This window comes from Helobdella robusta (assembly GCF_000326865.2).
Source record: "Helobdella robusta unplaced genomic scaffold HELROscaffold_8, whole genome shotgun sequence".
NCBI lineage: Eukaryota > Metazoa > Annelida > Clitellata > Rhynchobdellida > Glossiphoniidae > Helobdella > Helobdella robusta.
Window position 1 is genome coordinate 1,048,493 of NW_008705459.1, and position 20,600 is coordinate 1,069,092.

Genomic DNA, 20,600 nt, shown 5'->3' on the forward strand with positions numbered 1-20,600 from the left:
CAATCTCCGTCAGCGGTTAAACAGCACCCATCAATACACAATTTAAAAGAATATTGAAACAATCAAGAGAAACACTGCAGGATATAACGCCAACGATTTGGTATCCGGAAAAAAGGGTGGTCTCTAAAGCTTCAACGAGTTTGGGAAGGACTTTATCAGATAATAACCCGATTAAACGACATCATCTACCAAATTCAAGAACATCGGAAGCCGCGGGCGAGAATAAAGATTGTTCATTTGGTTAGATTGCCTCCATTCTATGCAGAACTAAAAAATTGGCAGTTATAACCATCACAAATATATATGCAGTCGACTGGAAGAGAAAGTACAAATAAAAGATTTACGAAAATTACGATAACGACAGATACAGGATGGTAACGGGAAGAACTGGCAAACGCAGTCTGCAGACGAAGACTTACAATACGTCATTGCATGGAAAAAATCAAGTCAGCGACCGGAATGGCAAGACATATCTAAGTTCGATTGGACGTTGAAAAACTAATGGGCTCAGTGGGACTCCTTGCATTTGGAAGATGGGTTGCTGAAACACCATTTGTTTGACAACGCATAGCAGCTTTGACCAGTTTCTGATCTGAAAATGCAATGATATTTTTCCAATTTTTGAAATTGATCAAAGCTGTAAATGCAGGGATATTTTTATCAAACGTATATAAAAGTATAAATATATATGTATAATAAATGTTATTTATATATATTTATATGTATATTCTATATATATAACTTTTGAATATAAAATTGTATCAAATATTTTAACATATTTTCTGAAATGATTAAAAACTGAAAGTAATTTTAACCGTTTACATTATATTTTGCAATTTTTTAATTATTTAAATAATTAAATATTTATATTATATATTTAATCAACTTTTCACAAAATTTTACAATTAAGTTTGGTGGAAAACATACGTTGTTAGAGGAACTGATATAAACAGCGACGCGTTATGTATCGGTGCAAATAGAAAACTAGCAATATTAACCAGTAGGTTCATGGAAAAACATTCTTGGGTATATGAAGGCATGTTAGGTACTGGTATAGAAGAAGCTTTTTATTATCCGAATGCAGATCTTCTTGGAAAAACTTTCATTGCTGTAGAGATGTCAGAAGGGGGAGGTTTGAAAATGTTTTATCGGGTAAGTTTATTCATTAAAACAAGTTTTCTAACTTTTATTTCCAAAAAGTTTTCTTGTTGAAATAATTGTTCAATTATAAAATTGCTGTTTTTAAACGTTTGTCATTAGCTGTTTTATAAGACAAAACGAATCTAAGGGGAAAAGTATTCATTATTTTGAAATCAAGCTTATAAGAATTAGACAAACCAATAAACGATGGTTATTAATTTGTTATACAAAGTTTGAAAGTAAAAGTAATTATTGATATAAAAACAAGATATACATTTTATGGAAGTATAAACGCTTGAAAACTGAACTTGTTTTTAATCCAATTTTAACTACTGAAGTTTGATTTAAATTTAGTTTACTTCAGGAATTTTTATTTTAGCTTAGTTCAATAGCTTATACAATTACATACTGCTGTTTAAATAATAAAAATTTAATAACCCTTTTTTCTGCAAGAAAAATAACTAATCATATAATATTTATACACCGACGATGGATGTGTTTTAATTTGACGACTTATTCACTTATTCGTTTAACAAAAATTAAAATCTTACATTTGCTGATAATTGCGGGTTTTTTTTTTATTATTCTTTAAAAATCAGGATCTGGACAGACGCAGAAACTGTAACAACATGCAAGGCAGTAAAACAAAATTAAACAAATAAGTGAGAAAATAAATACAAAAAGGGAGGAAGAGAAATGATAAAATATGAAAAATAAAATATGTTAGAATAAAATAAATAATAACAATAAGAGAAATAAAAGAAAAGTAATTGACGATGGAATATAAAATGAAGTAACGGCAAATTGATAGACTAGATGATGACTAAGTAAGGTGATCAATAAATAAAGGCTAGGCCTACGAGTGAAGTTTTAATGAGTATTAATATGTTTGATGACTTATTAATAGACTAAATGATGACTTTACTTAGTGAGTTAGTGAGGTGATCGATAAAAGTGAGGTGATCAATAAGCAAAAACTAGTTCAGTAATGATAGTTTTCTTAAGTGCTAATATGTTTGAGGTGCCTTGTGATGAAGGTCTTTTCCTGGTATGTAGATTGGGCGACGACTTGATAGTTATGTGGATTTATTTAGTATGCTTGTTAACAACGTAACATGAAGGACACTTTCAAGAATCTTTAAATTAAAATAGATTGCAAAAGAAATTTAATTCGATTCAAATGGAAAATGTTTTTTGGAGAACGTTTAATCTATTAAAATTCAAAATAAACTTATTTTCCGAATTCAGTGCAATTTAGTTTATATACGTAATAATTCACTTTATCAAAGTGAACATATATGGAAATTAGGTGTCAGATTTCTTTATTGGTTCGTTGGTTTCCTTTTCTTCATCGATAGCATCATATTCTTCTTTGTCATTATTTACAAGGCTAGTTTTTATTACTTCTTATTACTTTGTTTTTATTGTTGATTAAGCGCCGTGTTAGGAATGAGGTTGTCACTTTTTTGTTTTATATTTATTTTTGATTTATTGATGTCAATTAGGACTGCTTCTGCAATTTTAAGATGCGTGTAGTTGCTGTTCTGGTATATTACTTTGATGTTGCTGTCGAGAATTTTACGGCTAATAGTGATTGAGTGTGTTGAGTCCAAATGAGATTCGATAGCACCACTTTGTTTATGCATCGTAAGCCTTCTAGTCAATGAGGTAGTGGTAATCCCGATATATGAGTCATGTTGACGTGTACAGCCGTCAAAGGGGCAATTAAATTCATATATTACGTGATTACGCCTTAGCACAGAGTTATCTCTAGGACTACAGTTGTTTTTCAGTATTAGGTGAGACGTTTTTTTATTGTTGTAATATATTCGGAGTTTAACTTTATTATTTGGGTTGGTTTGTGTGACATTTTTATTGATGATATGTTTAAGAATAGCTTCATCTACTTTGTAATCCAGTTGACATGTGATTTCTGTAATACAAGATGATGTCGTTATCTTGATTGTTGGTACTAGGAAGGTTATTGTTGTGTAGTAATTTGCCTTTAACAATCTTTTCAATAGAATAAGTCTTATATCTATTGTTTACAAGCAGGTTAGTGACTCTTTTCAATTTGGCGTCGCGATTTTCAATATCGGAAGAGTGTGTGAATGCCCGGTTTACAAATGATTTTATTGTGCTGTCTTTAAATTGTTCGGTACATTCACTTTGTCCATTCAAACTCCTGTATTTGTTTCTTTGACATAGACCGCAATCTTGAATCGTTCTTCGCCACGGGTGACCAACACATCAAGGAAAGGTAAACGTTGTTCCTTTTCAATTTCAATGGTAAATCTAAGTTTTGACTTGTTTAAGGTACCAAGAAGTTGGGTGATTTGTTCAGGATCGTTATAAGAGACAAAGATATATCAACGTATCTAGTTTAGATATTTGGTTTTAAATTTGCATTGTTTTTGAAAGTCTCATTCTCCAGATGTCCTAAGTAAAAACTGGCAAATAGGACTGGAACCCATAGCAACACCATCGATTTGCTTGTAAAATCAATTATTAATCTCCTCAGCATTAATAAAACATCCAAATTTATTGTCTCTCTGGATGTTGAATCATTATTCACAATAATTAATACACAACAATAACCTTCCTAGTACCAACAATCAAGATAACGACATCATCTTGTATTACAGAAATCACATGTCAACTGCTTACAAAGTAGATGAAGCTATTGTTAAACATATCATCAATAAAAATGTCACACAAACCAACCCAAATAATAAAGTTAAACTCCGAATATATTACAACAATAAAAAAACGTCTCACCTAATACTGAAAAACAACTGTAGTCCTAGAGATAACCCTGTGCTAAGGCGTAATCACGTAATATATGAATTTAATTGCCCCTTTGACGGCTGTGCACGTCAACATGACTCATATATCGGAATTACTACTACCTCATTGACCAAAAGGCTTACGATACATAAACAGAGTGGTGCTATCAAATCTCATTTGGACTCAACACGCTCAATCACTATTAGCCGTGAAATCCTCGACAGTAACACCAAAGTAATATACCAGAACAGCAACTGCACGCATCTTAAAATTGCAGAAGCAGTCCTAATTGACATCAATAAACCAAAAATAAATATACAACAAAAAATGACAACCTCACTTCCAACACGGCGCTTAACCAACAACGAAAACAAAGAAGTAATAAAAACTAGCATTGTAAATAGTGACAAAGAAGAATATGATGCTATCGATGAAGACCAAAGGAGACCAAAGAAGATGACCAGAAACCTGACACCTTATTTCCATTTAAATTCACTTTGACAAAGTCAATCTCCATCTAAATTCATTTTGACAAGTCAATATTTCCCTATATAAACAGCAGAAAGCACTGATGATGATTCATTCGGAATCGAAATATGGCCTTATTTGCAGCATGAAATCGGTAAATAAGTTTATTTTGAATTTTAATAAACTAAACGTTCACCAAAAAACTTTAGTGAGAAAAATTGAAAAAACGAACTACAAACATATTAACGCCAAACATTCGATAGAATTTATTGAATATTGTAAAAATATATATATATATATATATATATAATGCGATGAAGAAAAGGAGATCAAAGAAGATGACCAGCCAATAATGAAACCTGACACCTAATTCGCATCAAAGTTCAATTTTACAACACTAAAATTAATTTTTACAACGTCAAAGTTCATCTTAACAAAGTCAATATTTGCCTATATATACAGCAAGGAGCACTGATGATGATTCATTCGGAATCGAAATATGGCCTTATTTGCAGCATGAATTCAAAAAATAAGTTTATTTTGAATTTTAATAAACTAAACGTTCACCAAAAAACTTTAGTGAGAAAAATCGAAAAAACGAACTACAAACATATTAACGCCAAACATTCAAGAATTTATAGAATATTGTAAAAATTATGGTCTACTACCAAAATGAAGAAAAGGAGATCAAAGAAGATATATATGTATATATATTTATATGGAAATTGTTCAATTTATTAAAATTAAATTTTTTTTACAAATGATCTTTTGTGCAGTTTTGGTTTAAAAAGTAGGATGAGTATAGAATAAAAAATTACAATTTAAAATAAAATAAGAAAATATAAAAAAAAAAGAAAAATGTTTTTATAATTGGTTCTTAATGTTTAAATGAATCATCAAACATCTGGCTGTGGAATTAACAGAGGCACTTAGTGTTTGTAGTTTAATTTGTAGCAATTCGATAATTTATGGAGTTAAAGAATCTCTTCGCAATGACGTACAGTCCATTTTCAACGCTGTGGCTAGATTGGTAATATATTCGAAATTCGTTTAAATTTTTTCTTGCATCAGAAATGAACTGCGCTAGTTTTGTATACCAAAAAAAGTATAATTTAAATTAGCTCTCTTTGTAGTGTGGTCAAAGAAAGGTATAATTTAAATTAGCTCTCTTTGTAGTGTGGTCAAAGAAAGGTTAAGGAGCAACTAATTTCCGAATTTATGAATCGAGGTATGCGGATAATGGAGATCGTGTGCTTCCAAGATATGATTTTTCGCGCTTTGGTAAAAAAAATATTTTTAGTATCATCAGCTTAAATTTGGAATGCTTTGATTGTAAAGTTAAAAAAATTTAACGACATAAGCCGACAGTTATTCAAGAAACTTTTGAAACACCATTTGTTCAACAATCCATAGCAACGTTAGTGCCTCTGAGATTTTTTTAAATATTCTATTATACTTATATATATATTTTTTCAATCAGCAATAATGCTGTTAAGCAATTTAAACTTTAACGCCTTTTTCCTATCGTGTTTAGATTTTCTTTTTTTTACTAAAAATCACAAACTCTATTTTCTGAGCTTATGTATTTTAATATTGACGTTTATCAAACGAATTGATTTAAAGGTCTTTAGGTTTAACTGAGCAACAATGCAGCAACAATTAAAATAACACGTAGTTTGTTGTAATTTTACATTTCCAATCATGTAGGCCTTTCAAATCTTAAATACATTTAAATACATTTGATTGAATCTAGAACAAACAGTTATTCAGTTCAGAGAGGTATGGTATCAGATAAATGAGAATTCAAAAAGTTTTGAATGAATAAAAAAATTTGCATTTTTAATATTTCATTTAATATATAAATTTTATTAATATTATGTAAATTCATTTAAAACTCAAAAATCTAGATTCAAAGTACAGGTACTTATTTGCATTTGTATGAGCTGATGGTTGTAACATCGGCTTTTCTGATAATATTTTCCTTACTTATTGGACTGGCTCATTGGATTGGAGAATTGATATTTCCGAAAAATGATTTGAAAAAAACTTTTTTGAAAAGTTTCATCACATGGACTATACTTTTTTTCAGTTGCTGCATTTTTATTTTTTTGCTTGTATCTGAGTCTCAATGGAACGAAACACAGGATAAATTAATGCGCGTTTTTCAGCCAGTTGATTTTCAGTTCCTTTTAACAGTTGTAACGGTTAGAATTTTTATAACTACTAAATCCAAAACTTTTTTATTTTTAATTTTGCATCATTATTTTTAAGCGACAATGTTAAAATTTTGAAATTTATAGAATGGAATTTAATTTTTTAAATTTTATATCCAACTTTTAGATCTTCTAATCGTTGCTTATTTTATAATAAAATATTCAGTTTTTAATATATGTGACTGAAATGAAGTAAATTTTTTCAAATGCAGTGGCGTAGCTAGGGCCTTATGCGCCCGGGGACAAAACAAAAAATTTGCGCCCCCTACATAAAATCTGTCAAACTATATAAAATATAACTGTCGTACTCAGTATTTGAAGTAGGCTACACTCCGTGACGCCTATATACAATGCATTTCAGTGTATTCATGTTTCTATATGCATATTGCACCTTACACCATAATTGTATTATTCTTTCTCAGTTCTTAACTATTATATTGTAATACAAAATATTAATGATTATCATTTAATCATTTATTTGGCAAAAAAAATGATTATGATTAAAAAAAATGATTATGATTGATTTATATAATTAGATTCTTTCAAGTAGTTTTTATAATTCTGTATTTTTATTGTCCGCTGAGTCAGAAGTGTGAAATAAAAATTATTAAATTTAAAAACAAAACAACAGCTAAGTATTGTCTAGAAATTGTGGTTAGGAAATGAGCAGAATTTTAAAGAAAATTTATTTTTCTTGCTTTTACTGCAGCAAACTGGTTAATTATATCATCAAAATCAATCTGTTCAAGAACTTCCCTCTCCACACTCATTAGGGCCAGATCGCTGAGTCTATCTTGTCCCATGGATGCTCGAAGATAGGAAAGAATTATTTTTAATTTACTGAAGGATCGCTCACAGCTGGCAATCGAGACAGCTATAGTAAGAAGGATTTGTAGAGCAACACGCAAATTTGGAAAAACATCTTCTCCATAACTAATAATGAATGACAAGAGTTCTGTAGGAGTCTTTTGGTGCAGTATCCTGGCGGGTCTCAAGGAGCATTCTGCAGTCACATATTTCATTTAATAACTCAATTCCTTCAACATCCGAGTCATAAAAATTTTCAAAGTCAATACAATGCTGACGGAGACTGTTAAGATCTTTGTCATTCAAAAGTTTGTCTACATCAAGTAAGAATCCGAATTTGAAGTTCAGATCTTTGAGACGAGTAAACCTTGTTGTCATCTCCTGTTCGAGTCGATCTAAAATACTCTTCATGATACGAACAATTTCTTCTTCTGCCGAAAGTCCTGCATCTCGGGCAAGTTCTCCAGGCATCCTTCTCCTTCGCCTGATTCTACTTTCTACAGCCACACCCCATAGCTCACATTTTTCCTTTGCTTTTAGCACTGAATCATTGCATATATCTTCACGAATTCTTGTAATATCCATGTGCAGAGATTCAATATCCAAAGACGCTTCATGGAAATTCATTGTTGGATCTTGAAGTCTTTTCTGAACACGGTCAATTTTTTTGAGTATGTCATGCCAGAAAGGAAGGAAAACTAAGAAGTTGAAACTAAGAATACTTTGTAGCAGAATTACAGCATCGCCTCTAGTTTCTTGTGTTTCAGTTGTATCTTCAGACATTTTTTCCAGTAGACTGATTATGTTATCAAGTCCATCATGAATTGCTTTAACACATTCTGCTCTAGCACTCCATCGTGTTTCTGATTCACGTTTAACTGTGATGGTCACTGCTTCTTTAAGTTTTTCCCATCGATGGGTTGATCTTGAAAAGAATAGATAAATTTTTTCAATGGTGCCAAAAAAAGTAACTACAATTGGATCTTGACTTGCAGCATGCACCCCTGACAAGTTTAAGCTGTGATTGTCACAATTCACAAACAATGCCTTGTTATTTTTTGTGCAAATTCTTTGCTGAACTCCAGATAAATGCCCCGACATAACAGCTGCATTGAGATCTACAATTTTGTAACGGGATGTTGTCAGATTCCAATCTTTTTACGATAACATCTTCAATCGAGGCTGCATTTTTTCCATGAATTTCGATGTAGCCAAGAAATGACTCTTTTATTACAACCTCCATCTCATCAAAATTTATGTCAACATACCTGATAACTTCGTCAACATACCTGATAACTTCAGACATTTGCTCCCTGTGTGCCAAGTCAGGAGTTGAATCAAACAAAATCCCGTAGTATATATTTTTTCTGATGTTAATCAGCAATTGATTTCTCACATTCGAAGCAAGAATGCTGATGAACTCATTCTGAATTTCAGGAGATAAATATGTTACAGATCCTGGATTCTTTCTAGCATGGTCAAAGTGTGACTGCAAAATTGGGTCATACTGAGCTAGAAGTTGAAGAATAGACAAAAAGTTTCCTACATTTTTGTCTCCTGTGGCATCAAGTTTCTCAATATGTCCACGCAATGCCAAGTTTTGAGTGGCCAAGAATTTTATACAATTTAGTATTTGCTTCAAAACATCTCGCCATCGTGCAACCTCTGACTGAATTTCAGCTGCATCGATTGTTTTCCCTTGAATCAATCTGCGCTCTGCTTCTTTCCATGCATTAAATGATTTCCGGTGGAAAGGATTGTTCTCGTGAGCCGCTAGTTTCTCTGGCTTCCTCCACTTGCTGAATCCTTTAGATAATTCAAAAGATGATTTATTATTTGCACTCGATGAGGGAAATAACAAGCAGCAAAAACAATACACTGCTTCATTCAATGGTGAATAAACTAGCCAGACCCGATTCACCTCATCTCCCTTTCCATTGGCAAGTCTCCGCTTGAACCATGGCTTCGTCATAGAACGGCCGTCTTTCTTAGCAGAAGAGGTTCAAGAACTTGTTGACGGTTTGTTGACACATTGGTTTAGCATTGTAGTTATCTCGTTTACCTTTTTTTTATTTTGTTAGTGGCTTTGAGTCCTGAGTATCAATTTGATAAGTTTTTTTTAATTTTGATTATTGTCTTCGATTAAAAATACATCTGCAAAATCCGTTATCAATTTTTTTGCTTTTGAACCATCTCCCTGTTGCAAATTGGGTTCACCTAATAGCTTTTCGAGATTTTATTTTTGACTAGCCGATCACTATTCCAATGACTTCACGATATTTACAAAATGACGAAATTCTATTTTTTGGTTCCTTTTAATTCTAATGAAATGCTCTGCTTACCATTCGAACTGAAACAAAGCTATTCATTTGCTTTTACGAGACTTATTCCAACTACAATGCAGTTAATTTCTATTGTCTTAGTGACCCAACCAAGTAGAATTGGTGGTCTCTCGCCTCCTTGTTTGAGGGAGTCGGTTGTGACGCGGGGTAATCATCTAACCCTTTATGCCATGTTGCTGCACAATGACGACAGTAGTTGATTCTAGGGCGTTGTTTACTATCTCGACGTAAATGTTTTTTTATTCCACAATTTCAGCATTTTGGGGTACCATAATCTTGACCCATTTATTCCGATCTGTTCTAGAACAAACCTTTGACACGAACATTTTTCACAAATATGGCGCAGCTTTACGTCACTCTTTGATGTTTGCTTTGCTGACACAAAGTAAGACTAAGCAACGGCGTCTTTGAGGTTGCGTTTTTCCGCTACCATGAGGGTTTGTCTATGGCCTGTATTTTGAACAGCCTTTACAAGCATTTCTAATGCAGTTTCTTTTTTTTGTTATAGGTCGTACGATAGCAGAGTACACCGTTTAATATTCTGACTGTTCAGTTTTGACATCGAATTCTGAGTTCTCTCAATTGTTATTTAATTTTGGCATCAATTTGATTACTCGTTTGTTTATTTTATGTTTCTTTATTTTTGCTAATTGTTCTATTTTTGCATCAATATGATCATGATTATGTTTATTTTTGCTGACTGTTCAATTTTTGAATCCATCTCGTCAGTTTTTTTTTCTGCTGATTGTTGTTCGATTTTCGCATCAATCGCGGCCGACTGTTGTTCACTTTTGGCTTTACTTCTTGTTTGTTTTATTTCTGCTGATTGTTAAATTTTTGAATCAATTTGATCTTTCGTCAGTTAATTTTAGTCAATATCGTTTGAAGTAAAACCATCAATTCGGTGTTTGCCCAATTGGAAAGCGATTTGTTGTCAGTGTCGTAAGCGATATTTGAACGAGCGTAAGCTCGTTCCAAAAGTTTGAACAACTTTTGGAATAACGTTTATCGCAAATACAATATCAATCTTCGTTTAGCGTCCTGAGACCTAGTTTCTCGAGGTAGGACGTTGTTTTCTTTGCCATCAAATTTTTGCGCCAAATTAGACAATCAGTTGTATCCATTTTATTTAAATTTAGAGCTTTCATGTCTTGCTCGATTGTTTGCGACCAGGACTTTTTTGGACGGCCTTTTGTACGTGTGCCATATACTTCAACATCTGCAAAAAAAATTATGGCACTGTTTCCACTTCGTTTGACATGACCAAACCACCGCAGACGGTGTTGCCGGCATTCGTCCTTTATATCATCTAAACGGGAACGACGCAGGATTTCGGTAGATTTGATGTGGTCCTTCAGACTAATTCGTTGCATCCATCGGAGCATTTTCATGTCGGTTCGTTGAAGTTGTTGTTCCAGTTTGGTTGTCATTGGCCATGTTTCTGCACCATATAATAACACCGAACGTATCACAGATTTATAAAGTCTTGATCGTAGTGGTAGTGGGATATCACGCTGCATCAATATAAAAGCAAAGAGATGCCATTTATTTCAAGCTGCACGTATGCGTGCTCGAACGGCAGCTTCAGCTGTTCCAGTACAATCTAGAACAACACCTAGATATTGAAACGTTGTGACTTTCTCTACCTTAATGGCTTCAAAAACATTGCTTTTTGTATTTGATGTTGTGGATTGATGCAAGCAGGAAAAACAAAATTGGATACTTTATATAAACTACCAATTATTTTTGAACAACGTTTGTGACACCACTGTTCATTGTTTTGGTTTTGCTGATGTTGACTTCGAATCCATGATCGGCGAGTCTGGTATTCCAATCTGTGCGGCATTCTGCTCAGATTAGGCTGTTAAAACGATATCATCAACATATATTAGTTTCTAAATGTCACCAGTGCCTATCGGTTTGTGATTTCTTCCATTATAGTTATAAATAACAGTGGACTAAGAATCGAGCCTTGGTGAACTCCAACGCCGATGTCAAATGCATCTGTGTTTCCAACCGTTGTGCTGACGAGAGTCTTAATATTCGTATCCATCAACAGTCGAACAAGATATTCTGTAATAAGTTGTCGACGTAGACTCCAACTGATTGCTTCACGGGGAACTCGATCAAATGCTTTTTCAAGGTCTACAAAAATGTGTGATAGTTGTAGATGCTTTGCGAGATACTTCTCTTGCAGTTGCCGAAGGATGTGAATTGCATCAATTGTTGATTTCTCCGCTAGGAAACCAAATTGATAATTTCCGATTGTGATGCACGACGTTAATCTTCTCTCAATGATTTTCTCGACAATTTTCAATTATCTGATGAACAGTTCAATAGATCACCTTAGCCTTTGTATAGTGGAACTGTCATGCTATAGTTCCATTCAGTCGGCATTGAGCAATTTCTCCAGATTTCACGGCAAAGTTGTGGTAACGTTTGAATACCTGCAGTACCAGATGCTTTGATAATGTTATTTGTGAGTCCAGAGAGCCCTGCTGCCTTTCCATCCTTCATAGCTTTCAGAGTGATATCTGCAATCGGATCTTCGATGGGTGGAGCGTCAAAGTTGACATTGATAGGATTTGTTTCATTTAACAGACGGTTGAAGTATTTTCTCCACTGTAACTTGATCTCATCTTGTTCATTTTTGTCGTTTTTGATACATGAAGCACCAACCATGTCTTTTTTCGTACGTTTTGTTTGTTTTGCAGATACAGAGATTTCATTTGTTCACCTTTGCTTTTAGTGAGCCACTTTTTGCACCGATCTGTCCTAGCCAGCGTGACTTGACGTCTTGCATAGTTGTTCTTCTCACAGAAAATTATATGGTCATCAATAGACTTTGATTTTGTCACTTAAGGCTTTTTCAAAGTTTGGATGGCTAAATTTGTCAGCATTTCGCTAGATTGTGTTGTTAGTGATTTAGTGAGCCTCTCGATTGAATGTGTTTTAAGGTGTTTTCGAGGTAATCTTCGGCACTTGAAAGACTATCAGTTGATTTGCAAATTTTCTGCCTTGATCTGATATGTTTCTGCGTTTTTTCGGTTCATATGCTTCTTCAGATATATCTTTTACCAATCCATCAAGCATGCCTGTTTCCTTTGTTAGATTTTCATGTGCTGGACGATTCATTGATTCTTCTGCTCAAGTCTGATAATCGCGTTCCCCCGATTAATCACCTTTGGTTGATAACTGACATTAAAGTTTCTAACAAATTGTCCATCATACTTTAAGGGCGGCAACGTCGAACAACGTACAACTGACGAACAACCAGCAACACGTATATTCAGCCCGCTTGTAATGAAATTACGCTTTGTTGAAATTACAGCTTTGTTGTAATGAATCCACAACACTTTTGTGTTGCGGAATTTTTTGCATTAAAGATGTTTAATAATTAACGAATAAGTTATCCTATTTTTGTTACCAACGGCAACTTTTTTCCCAAAACTTCCGCGATATATAGTTGTTTCTAAGCCATTCTAAACCTAAAACTATTTCAGGCTCCAAAACTAACGCAAGCTTAGAGTAATCACCAACTTTAATTTGTAGTTACGTTTTAGCTTTGTTGTTGGCAGCTTTCAACATTTTTTCTGTCAGTCTGACTTTTGTGACACCAATCATAGACGTAGAAACAATAGATATACTACTGCCTTTTTCATTTTTGTTTCCTTTCAGGAAATTGGCGACCATCAAGTTTCACAAAATCCGATTAGTCAAGAATTTGCTTTTCATATGTTCATGTTGGTAGAATCATAGACATGGAAATAATAGATACACTTCATTTTTGTGCCTTATCCTTTCAGGATATTTGCGATATACAAATGTAGCGTTGAATCGTTATTTCTGGGTTGCAAACTGCAAAGTGAAATAATTTATGTTTGCTTTTTTCATACAATTTAGTGTAATTTTCTGAAGAGACTTATGTGTTTAATTTTTTTTTTTGAATTATTGCAAAAATGATTTACCGTTGTAATACTGTTTTTTATTTTAATAATCGACTTTTCTCAAACAATTGGAAATTTTTTTTAAATTTGTTTTTAATTAACATTTTTCAACAGATTACGTTACAGTTGACCTACGCAATTGCTTATATGGCATTTATCAAAATTGTTTACATGTTGTTGAACTGGGTATTTCCTCAAAAGCTTGATGCATTGTTGACGTTTGTAAAATATACCTTCGTGCAATTTGTGCATGCATTTGCTCTGGCTATTCCAATATATGTAGGACTAGCCATTTATTTAAGTTGTTGTTACAGCAAGTATGATTATGACAATTAAATTTTAACTATTTAAACATAAATAAAAACATTTTCCAACAAACAGGTATATAGAAAAATTTGGAACAATGACTGGAACAGTAACGATTTTGTTTTTATTGCTTGGGAAAAAAAAACATTTAGATTATCTTTACGAAACGTTGAACGAAATTCATCTTACCATATTATATGCAATCGTTTCCATAACATCGTGCATGTTTTGTCTTCTGTGTGCTGGAATCATCATACGACTTTTACGAGAGGTTTGATCATAAATATAAGTTATGTGGAACAAATAAAAACCTAATTCATAATTGTTCTAAGGGCATTCAGATTTGATTCTTTCTAAATATTTCATACCGTGTTGTTTAAAAACGTTTTCAACAGATAAAACTTTTTAGGTTTTATTATAGATATAAAATATTACTCAATCAGTAACGCTTTCAATTATTTCTGTTTGTTTTCTTATTTTGTTTTTCGAAGTCCGTATTTGTTTGTTTTTTACGTGTTATCGTTATTGATGTCATTGCATTAAGTTTTCTCTATAATTTTTATTTTCAAATTTTGGGTATTTATCACTTATCAATTATTAGCAAAATCTATCGAAGAGTTTTATAAATTTTCTTTTGAATCGATGAAATTTTTCATAGCGCTTTATTCAGGCCATGGTGCGGATAATAGCAATGTTTTTGAAGCCATTATGGTAAAGAAAGTCACATCGCTTCAATATCTAGGGGATGTTCTGGATTGTACAGGAACAGCTGAAGCTGCCGTTCGAGCACGCATACGTGCAGCCTGGAATAAATGGCATCTCCTTGCCTCTATATTGATGCGGCGTGACATCCCACTACCACTACGATCAAAACATTATAAATCTGTGATAGGTCAGGTGTTGTTTATGGTGCAGAAACATGGATAATGACAACCAAACTGGAACATCAACTTCAAAAAACCGACATGAAAATGCTCCGATGGATGCAACGAATTAGTCTGAAGGACCACATCAAATCTACCAAAATCTTGCGTTGTTCTAGTTTAGAGGATATAAAACCGTTTGCGGTGGTTTGGTCATGTCAAACGAAGTGGAAACAGTGCCATAACTTCTCTTGCAGATGATGAAGTACACGTCCTAAAGGCAGTACAAAGAAGTCCTGGTCGCAAACAATCGAGCAAGACATGAAAGCTCTAAATTTAAATGAAATGGATACAACTGATTGCCTAATTTGGCTCAAAAAATTGACGGCAAATAAAACAACGTCTTATCTCGGAGGAACTGAGTCTCTGGACGCTAAACGAAAATTAATTGATTGAAAAAATATTGCACACTAATTTTTCTGACTACGTATGTAGCAAAATTTAGATGGTACACTTTCAATCATGAGTTCGAAACTTTTATAATATTCATAGATGCACATTGCACACCCTTGAAGGTAAAAGAGGTTACACATCATAGTGAAAGCAATTAGAAAAAAAATAAAAAACCAAATTTTCAAGTTTATTGGTTGAACGACTTAAAATAATTTTTTTGATTTTAGAGAATAATATTTTATGAAACACTACTTTTTGGTAACTTTCTGCAACAGTGACAAGACCTTTTTTTCCGAGGCAACTTTGTCTAAGACTGGCATTATAATTACACTAAATAAAAAATTTCAAAAAATAATTTTAAAATGAAAAATATAAAAATTTACATTTAAAATTTTTTTTCTCGTTTGTTTTCAAATTTTATGGATTTCAAATCAAGAGTTAGAAACAATCGGAAAGCATGGCCGGTTTGTTTTGAAAGCTTTTGAGGCTGGAAGGATAAATGGAATGGTCGGTCACTGACTGAAGGACCTTTTTAAGTCACGGCCTATGTGCTACTAATACATTCTTTTAATTCATCGGTTGTCATGAAGACACCCGCACTCCCACAAATGGCCAGATCTTGTCGTTACCAGCCACAATTACCAAAGTACAGACTGACACGGATCATGCTTTTATAGTAAGCAAGGTGCGCATAAAACGGAAATAGTTGTACTATTCAATGGAAAAAAGAACGCCGGCTTGTTAGCATTACTTCAAACTGAACAACGCTCCTACAAGGGAGGCGTCAGCAGATGATTAAATACTGTAGATAAAATATTGTGCATGTTCGCAACACCGTTTACAACTCCGCAATTGAAAAGAAACGCAAGTAAGCTGACTGGTATGAAGCCCACTGGAAAAATATAGATATGATGATTGGGGCTAAAAAGAAAGCTCTGATAGCTATAAAACCAAACCCAATACTTTTCGGTTTTCGACTTTGAGAGCTTTCAGGAACTAAGTTCAGTAGGCAGGTGCCGCTGTATTTACACTTACTGGCTGATCCTCGGTTGCCGATGCGGGAAATTATGAAAACATTGGACAACAGGCCCAATCCACACTAAATCACTCTCAATCAAGTCTGAAGCGGATGTAATTATTACAGACCAGAAAAACAATTGCAGCGTTTGACCGAACATTGTCTAATAATTTATGCAGTGACGAATATCGTAACGGACACTGCTGTGAAAACTATACCAGACTTACCTGGTATGAGAAAGCTGAACTGCATGTTTACTGTGAGCACCATTGATTGCCTTGCCTGAAAGCGACGGAAATTTGCATTTTGAAATACGGGAAACAGACCTTGCCGAAGCCGCTGCATAAATTATTTTGTCTTTGCTGGAAACAATGTTTACATTCCATGATACATAAAAGACGCCAACATCCTTACTCTGTATAAAAACAATATAAACCAAAAAGAATGTGACAGCAACCAGATAATCTCTCTACTTATTGCCGTTGAGAAGGTTTTCACTCGGGTTGCTCTTGTTCTTTGACGCGCTTTCGTTTTCCAAATATATCCGGAGTCTCCATCCGATTTTATAGCTGGCTGATCAATGGTGGACAACCTTTTTTCATTGCATGAGGTACAGGAGAGGACAAGAGTATCATCAATTGCCATTTAACATCGTTTTCATCGATACAAAAGCGGTTTGTCAACTATTTATCTTTAGATTTCAAATATTTTTATCATGTCAGAATTGTTTACAAATTCAATTTTAACATTGTTATTTTTTACTCATTTTTTAACATTCTATCTTCACGATTACTTACAAAATAATTAGTTCAAAATTATAATTAGTTAATTTTTTTTTAAATTAAATAAAATGTTAAGTACATAGAGCATAAAACTTCATTTTATCCGTTTGCTAAACAATTTTGTTTTTTTTTTACTTCATTACCCTACATTTTTAAAAATAAATAAGGTCTTTCATCAATTTTAACCCACCACAAACAGTCATCGCTATACGATTTCCAACAAAATTTCTGAATAATAAACAAAAACAGCATAACAGAACAAAATACATAACATAAAAGTTCATAAATAAATACACTTTTTAGTTTGATTTTCAATATTAAAATATTACCTTTTTTATTGTTCCTACAAATTGAAAACGTAAAACTGTTTTTTTTCAAAATTAACTGATTAAGTCTTATTAGGTATTTCCAAAATAAATAAAATATATATAACTTGGTATTGTAATAATTATATCTTTTGCAACAGAATTCAATTCGCATATCAAGTGAAGACAAAGAAGCACAAACTAATTTATTGACGCTCCGATTTCAAGATATCGATGAAATTGAAAAATGATTGTGCTTAATAACAATCGTAAAACATTTCTATATTTGAATTCTATTCTTGAAAAAATAACTAATTAAATAGATCTGTTGTTGTTATTTTTTTTACAAAAGTATGTTTGTTGAGAGTATGTAGAAAATAGAGTTTGTTCGCTGGCAATACCAGGAACGGGAAATTCTCAGAACGTAAACAACGTTTGAAATTGTGAGAATCTAGAACTGAAAATTTTAGGTAAAACAAAAATTCAAAAAGATTCTAAATAAAGTTAAATAACTTTCCTAAAAGCCAAATGAACGTTAGATTCTATTTAATTTTAATTTTTTCTGAATTAAGAACTGAATATTTTAGGTAAAATAATAATTCAAAAAAATTCTAAATAGTTAAATAACTTTCCTAAAAGCTAAATAAACGTCAGATTCAATTTAATTTACTCTCGGAGTAAAATTTTAAGTCTCACTTCGATTTTGTATAAAAATTGCTTGAAAAAATGGTATATTAAAATTTTAATTAAAAACTGAAAACCTTTAAAAAATATATAAGAAGTTTCATTTAAGGATATATTTTAAATCATATGCTGTTATGCAATATGCATATCTTTGTATTTTTAGCTTTGAACTTGTGTTTTTAGAATTCCTGTACAACAATCTTGTGAATTTGATAACATGATTGACGAGTCAGATAAATTTAAATCATTGATTGTCAAATTCAAACGATATGAAGGGGTACACAGTATCGATTTGGTAATAACAAAGCGGTTCCGGTTACTGATTGCTCCATTGTGTGTTATAGTTTTAATTGGTGGTAGTAGAGGATGGATGACGTGGTTATTGTTATTTTCTACTTTCTTGAACAGTCTTGAATCGAGTGTGTTGAGTGGCGGTAGGATATGATGCAGCGAATTAGTTTTTTTGGAAGCGGATTAGTTTTTAAAATCTAATTTAGAGATTTTGGATTTTTATTTAGTTTTGTACTCAAAGCACCTTCTTAATATTTGCGTTTTTTTTTAATTTTGATTTCGGTGTTCAAAATTTGCAACATGGGAAAAAGGGAAATGGGAGGGGAAACGCAGAAATGAGAAATAATGGAAATTTTCTGGAACTTTGTCATAAATGGGAATCCGGGAAGAAATCTGGAATGATACATAAAACTGGGAAGAATTTGGAATAAATTTTAATTCCCGCTCATCTCTATTTCAAAGTACAATGTTGTCCTTCTATTTTTACATTGGCTTATAGATGATAACTTGTTGTACGCAGTGACAATCGTGACAAATCATGAAATAACTCACTTTCGAACTGTGCACACCGGTCTGTTACAACATAAAGAGAGACACCAAAACGAGCTATCCAAATATTTAAAAAGGTTGAGGCTGTTAATTCTAACATTGGACCAGTTGTTCTGTCAATACAAGTAAATAAATACCGGTAAGATTTTAGATAAGATTTATTACACGATCTCAACAATATCGACGACATTGACAACTTCACCCTATCATTTCAAAATTCAATCCACCAATATTTTGCCGAAACATATGGCAAGTTAAAACTCAAAAAATCTATAAACGACAACATCAACATCAATCAATTAAAGAAAAATCTGAAAATTCTCAGTCGCAACAATGAAATAAAATCCCTGAGCAAACAAATCGGATCAAAACTGAAACGGGCAAAGCTGGCTAAACCTAGCGGTTGATCAGATATATCGAACCAATTGTCAAACAACTTTTGGCGAACATGTAAGAAAACGTTTCTACCAACTACATCACTGTCCCCTCTATTCAATGTTGAAAATGGTAGGGAATACTTTAGCAACGTGATGATGAAGGATGACAGAGAAAAGTTTGGCATCCTGAACTGGATCCCATCCTTTCCTTCGCCAAAGTTCAATGGCAACACTGACCCTCTTACGTATGAAGAAATATCGACAATCATACGCAAAAGTAAATCCAGAGCTTCTCCATATCCGTCTGACCAGATGTCGATTATAATTTTTTAAAAATGCCCAATGCGGTGGCGTGATGGTCATATTTTAAGGTCGCCTAGTGCTGTTTCGTAGTAACCGGGTTCGAATATGACAAAAGATCCCCACCTATCACATGCTTCGTGTGATGCGTCGTTTAGCACGTATTCATTTACGATGTTTGTGCGCTTTGTTGAATCCTCTAAACTTTGGAAGAGTGTAATTGACCTTTAACCTTTTAACCTCAGAACCTACTATCAAAATGTTAGGTTTCATCGACAATTCCAGATTGCTGAAGGTGAGGCTTATCGATTTTGATTTACAAAAAAGGTGACGCCAGTGGTCCCGCAAATTTCAGACCTATAACCTTACAACCCGTTCTCCACAAAGTTTTATCCTCATTTATAAAAAAAGACTCTACCAATTTCTTCAACAAAATGAATTTATCAACACCAGCATTCAAAAATATTCTACCCTAAAGTCGACGGCTTAGTAGAACATACTCACATGTTAACATACCTGCCTAAAGATGCCAGAAAAAACCAGCGAACCATTATCGTTGCTTTACTCGACCTAAAAAATGCCTTCAGTAAAGTAAATCATTTCCTCATCAGTTCAATCTTATCATTCCACCACGTTCCACAACAGTTTAAATCATTAACTATGTCAATATATTCAAACTACTCAATACAAGTTTCCATCAACAACAAACTAACGTCAGCTCAGCTTGTCGAGAGGATCTGGGATATACAGCCACTGATTAGCATTGCGAACCACTCTCTGGACATCTTCAATATCAGATTATCCAAGTTGGACGATATCCAAGTCAATGAAAAGTTATAGCCACGGAGTTCGTATTGTAGTTGGGAGGAAATGAAAAACATGAAAATCCAAGGTGATCCGTGCTCTCAACTACTCTTCAATCTTTGTTTCAACCCGCTGATGAAGGTTCTAGAAACTCAAGAGTATAA

General features: G+C 33.2%; 1 protein-coding gene across 1 annotated transcript; it reads right to left on the bottom strand.

The window, feature by feature from the left end:
- Positions 1–7,288: 7,288 nt before the first annotated feature.
- Positions 7,289–7,531, bottom strand: HELRODRAFT_153394 (hypothetical protein; the record flags this gene model as incomplete). Its single annotated transcript, XM_009031989.1, has 1 exon — positions 7,289–7,531. A coding segment is annotated over one exon (243 nt), but the record flags the coding sequence as incomplete, so codon positions are not given.
- Between the last annotated feature and the right edge of the window lie 13,069 nt (positions 7,532–20,600).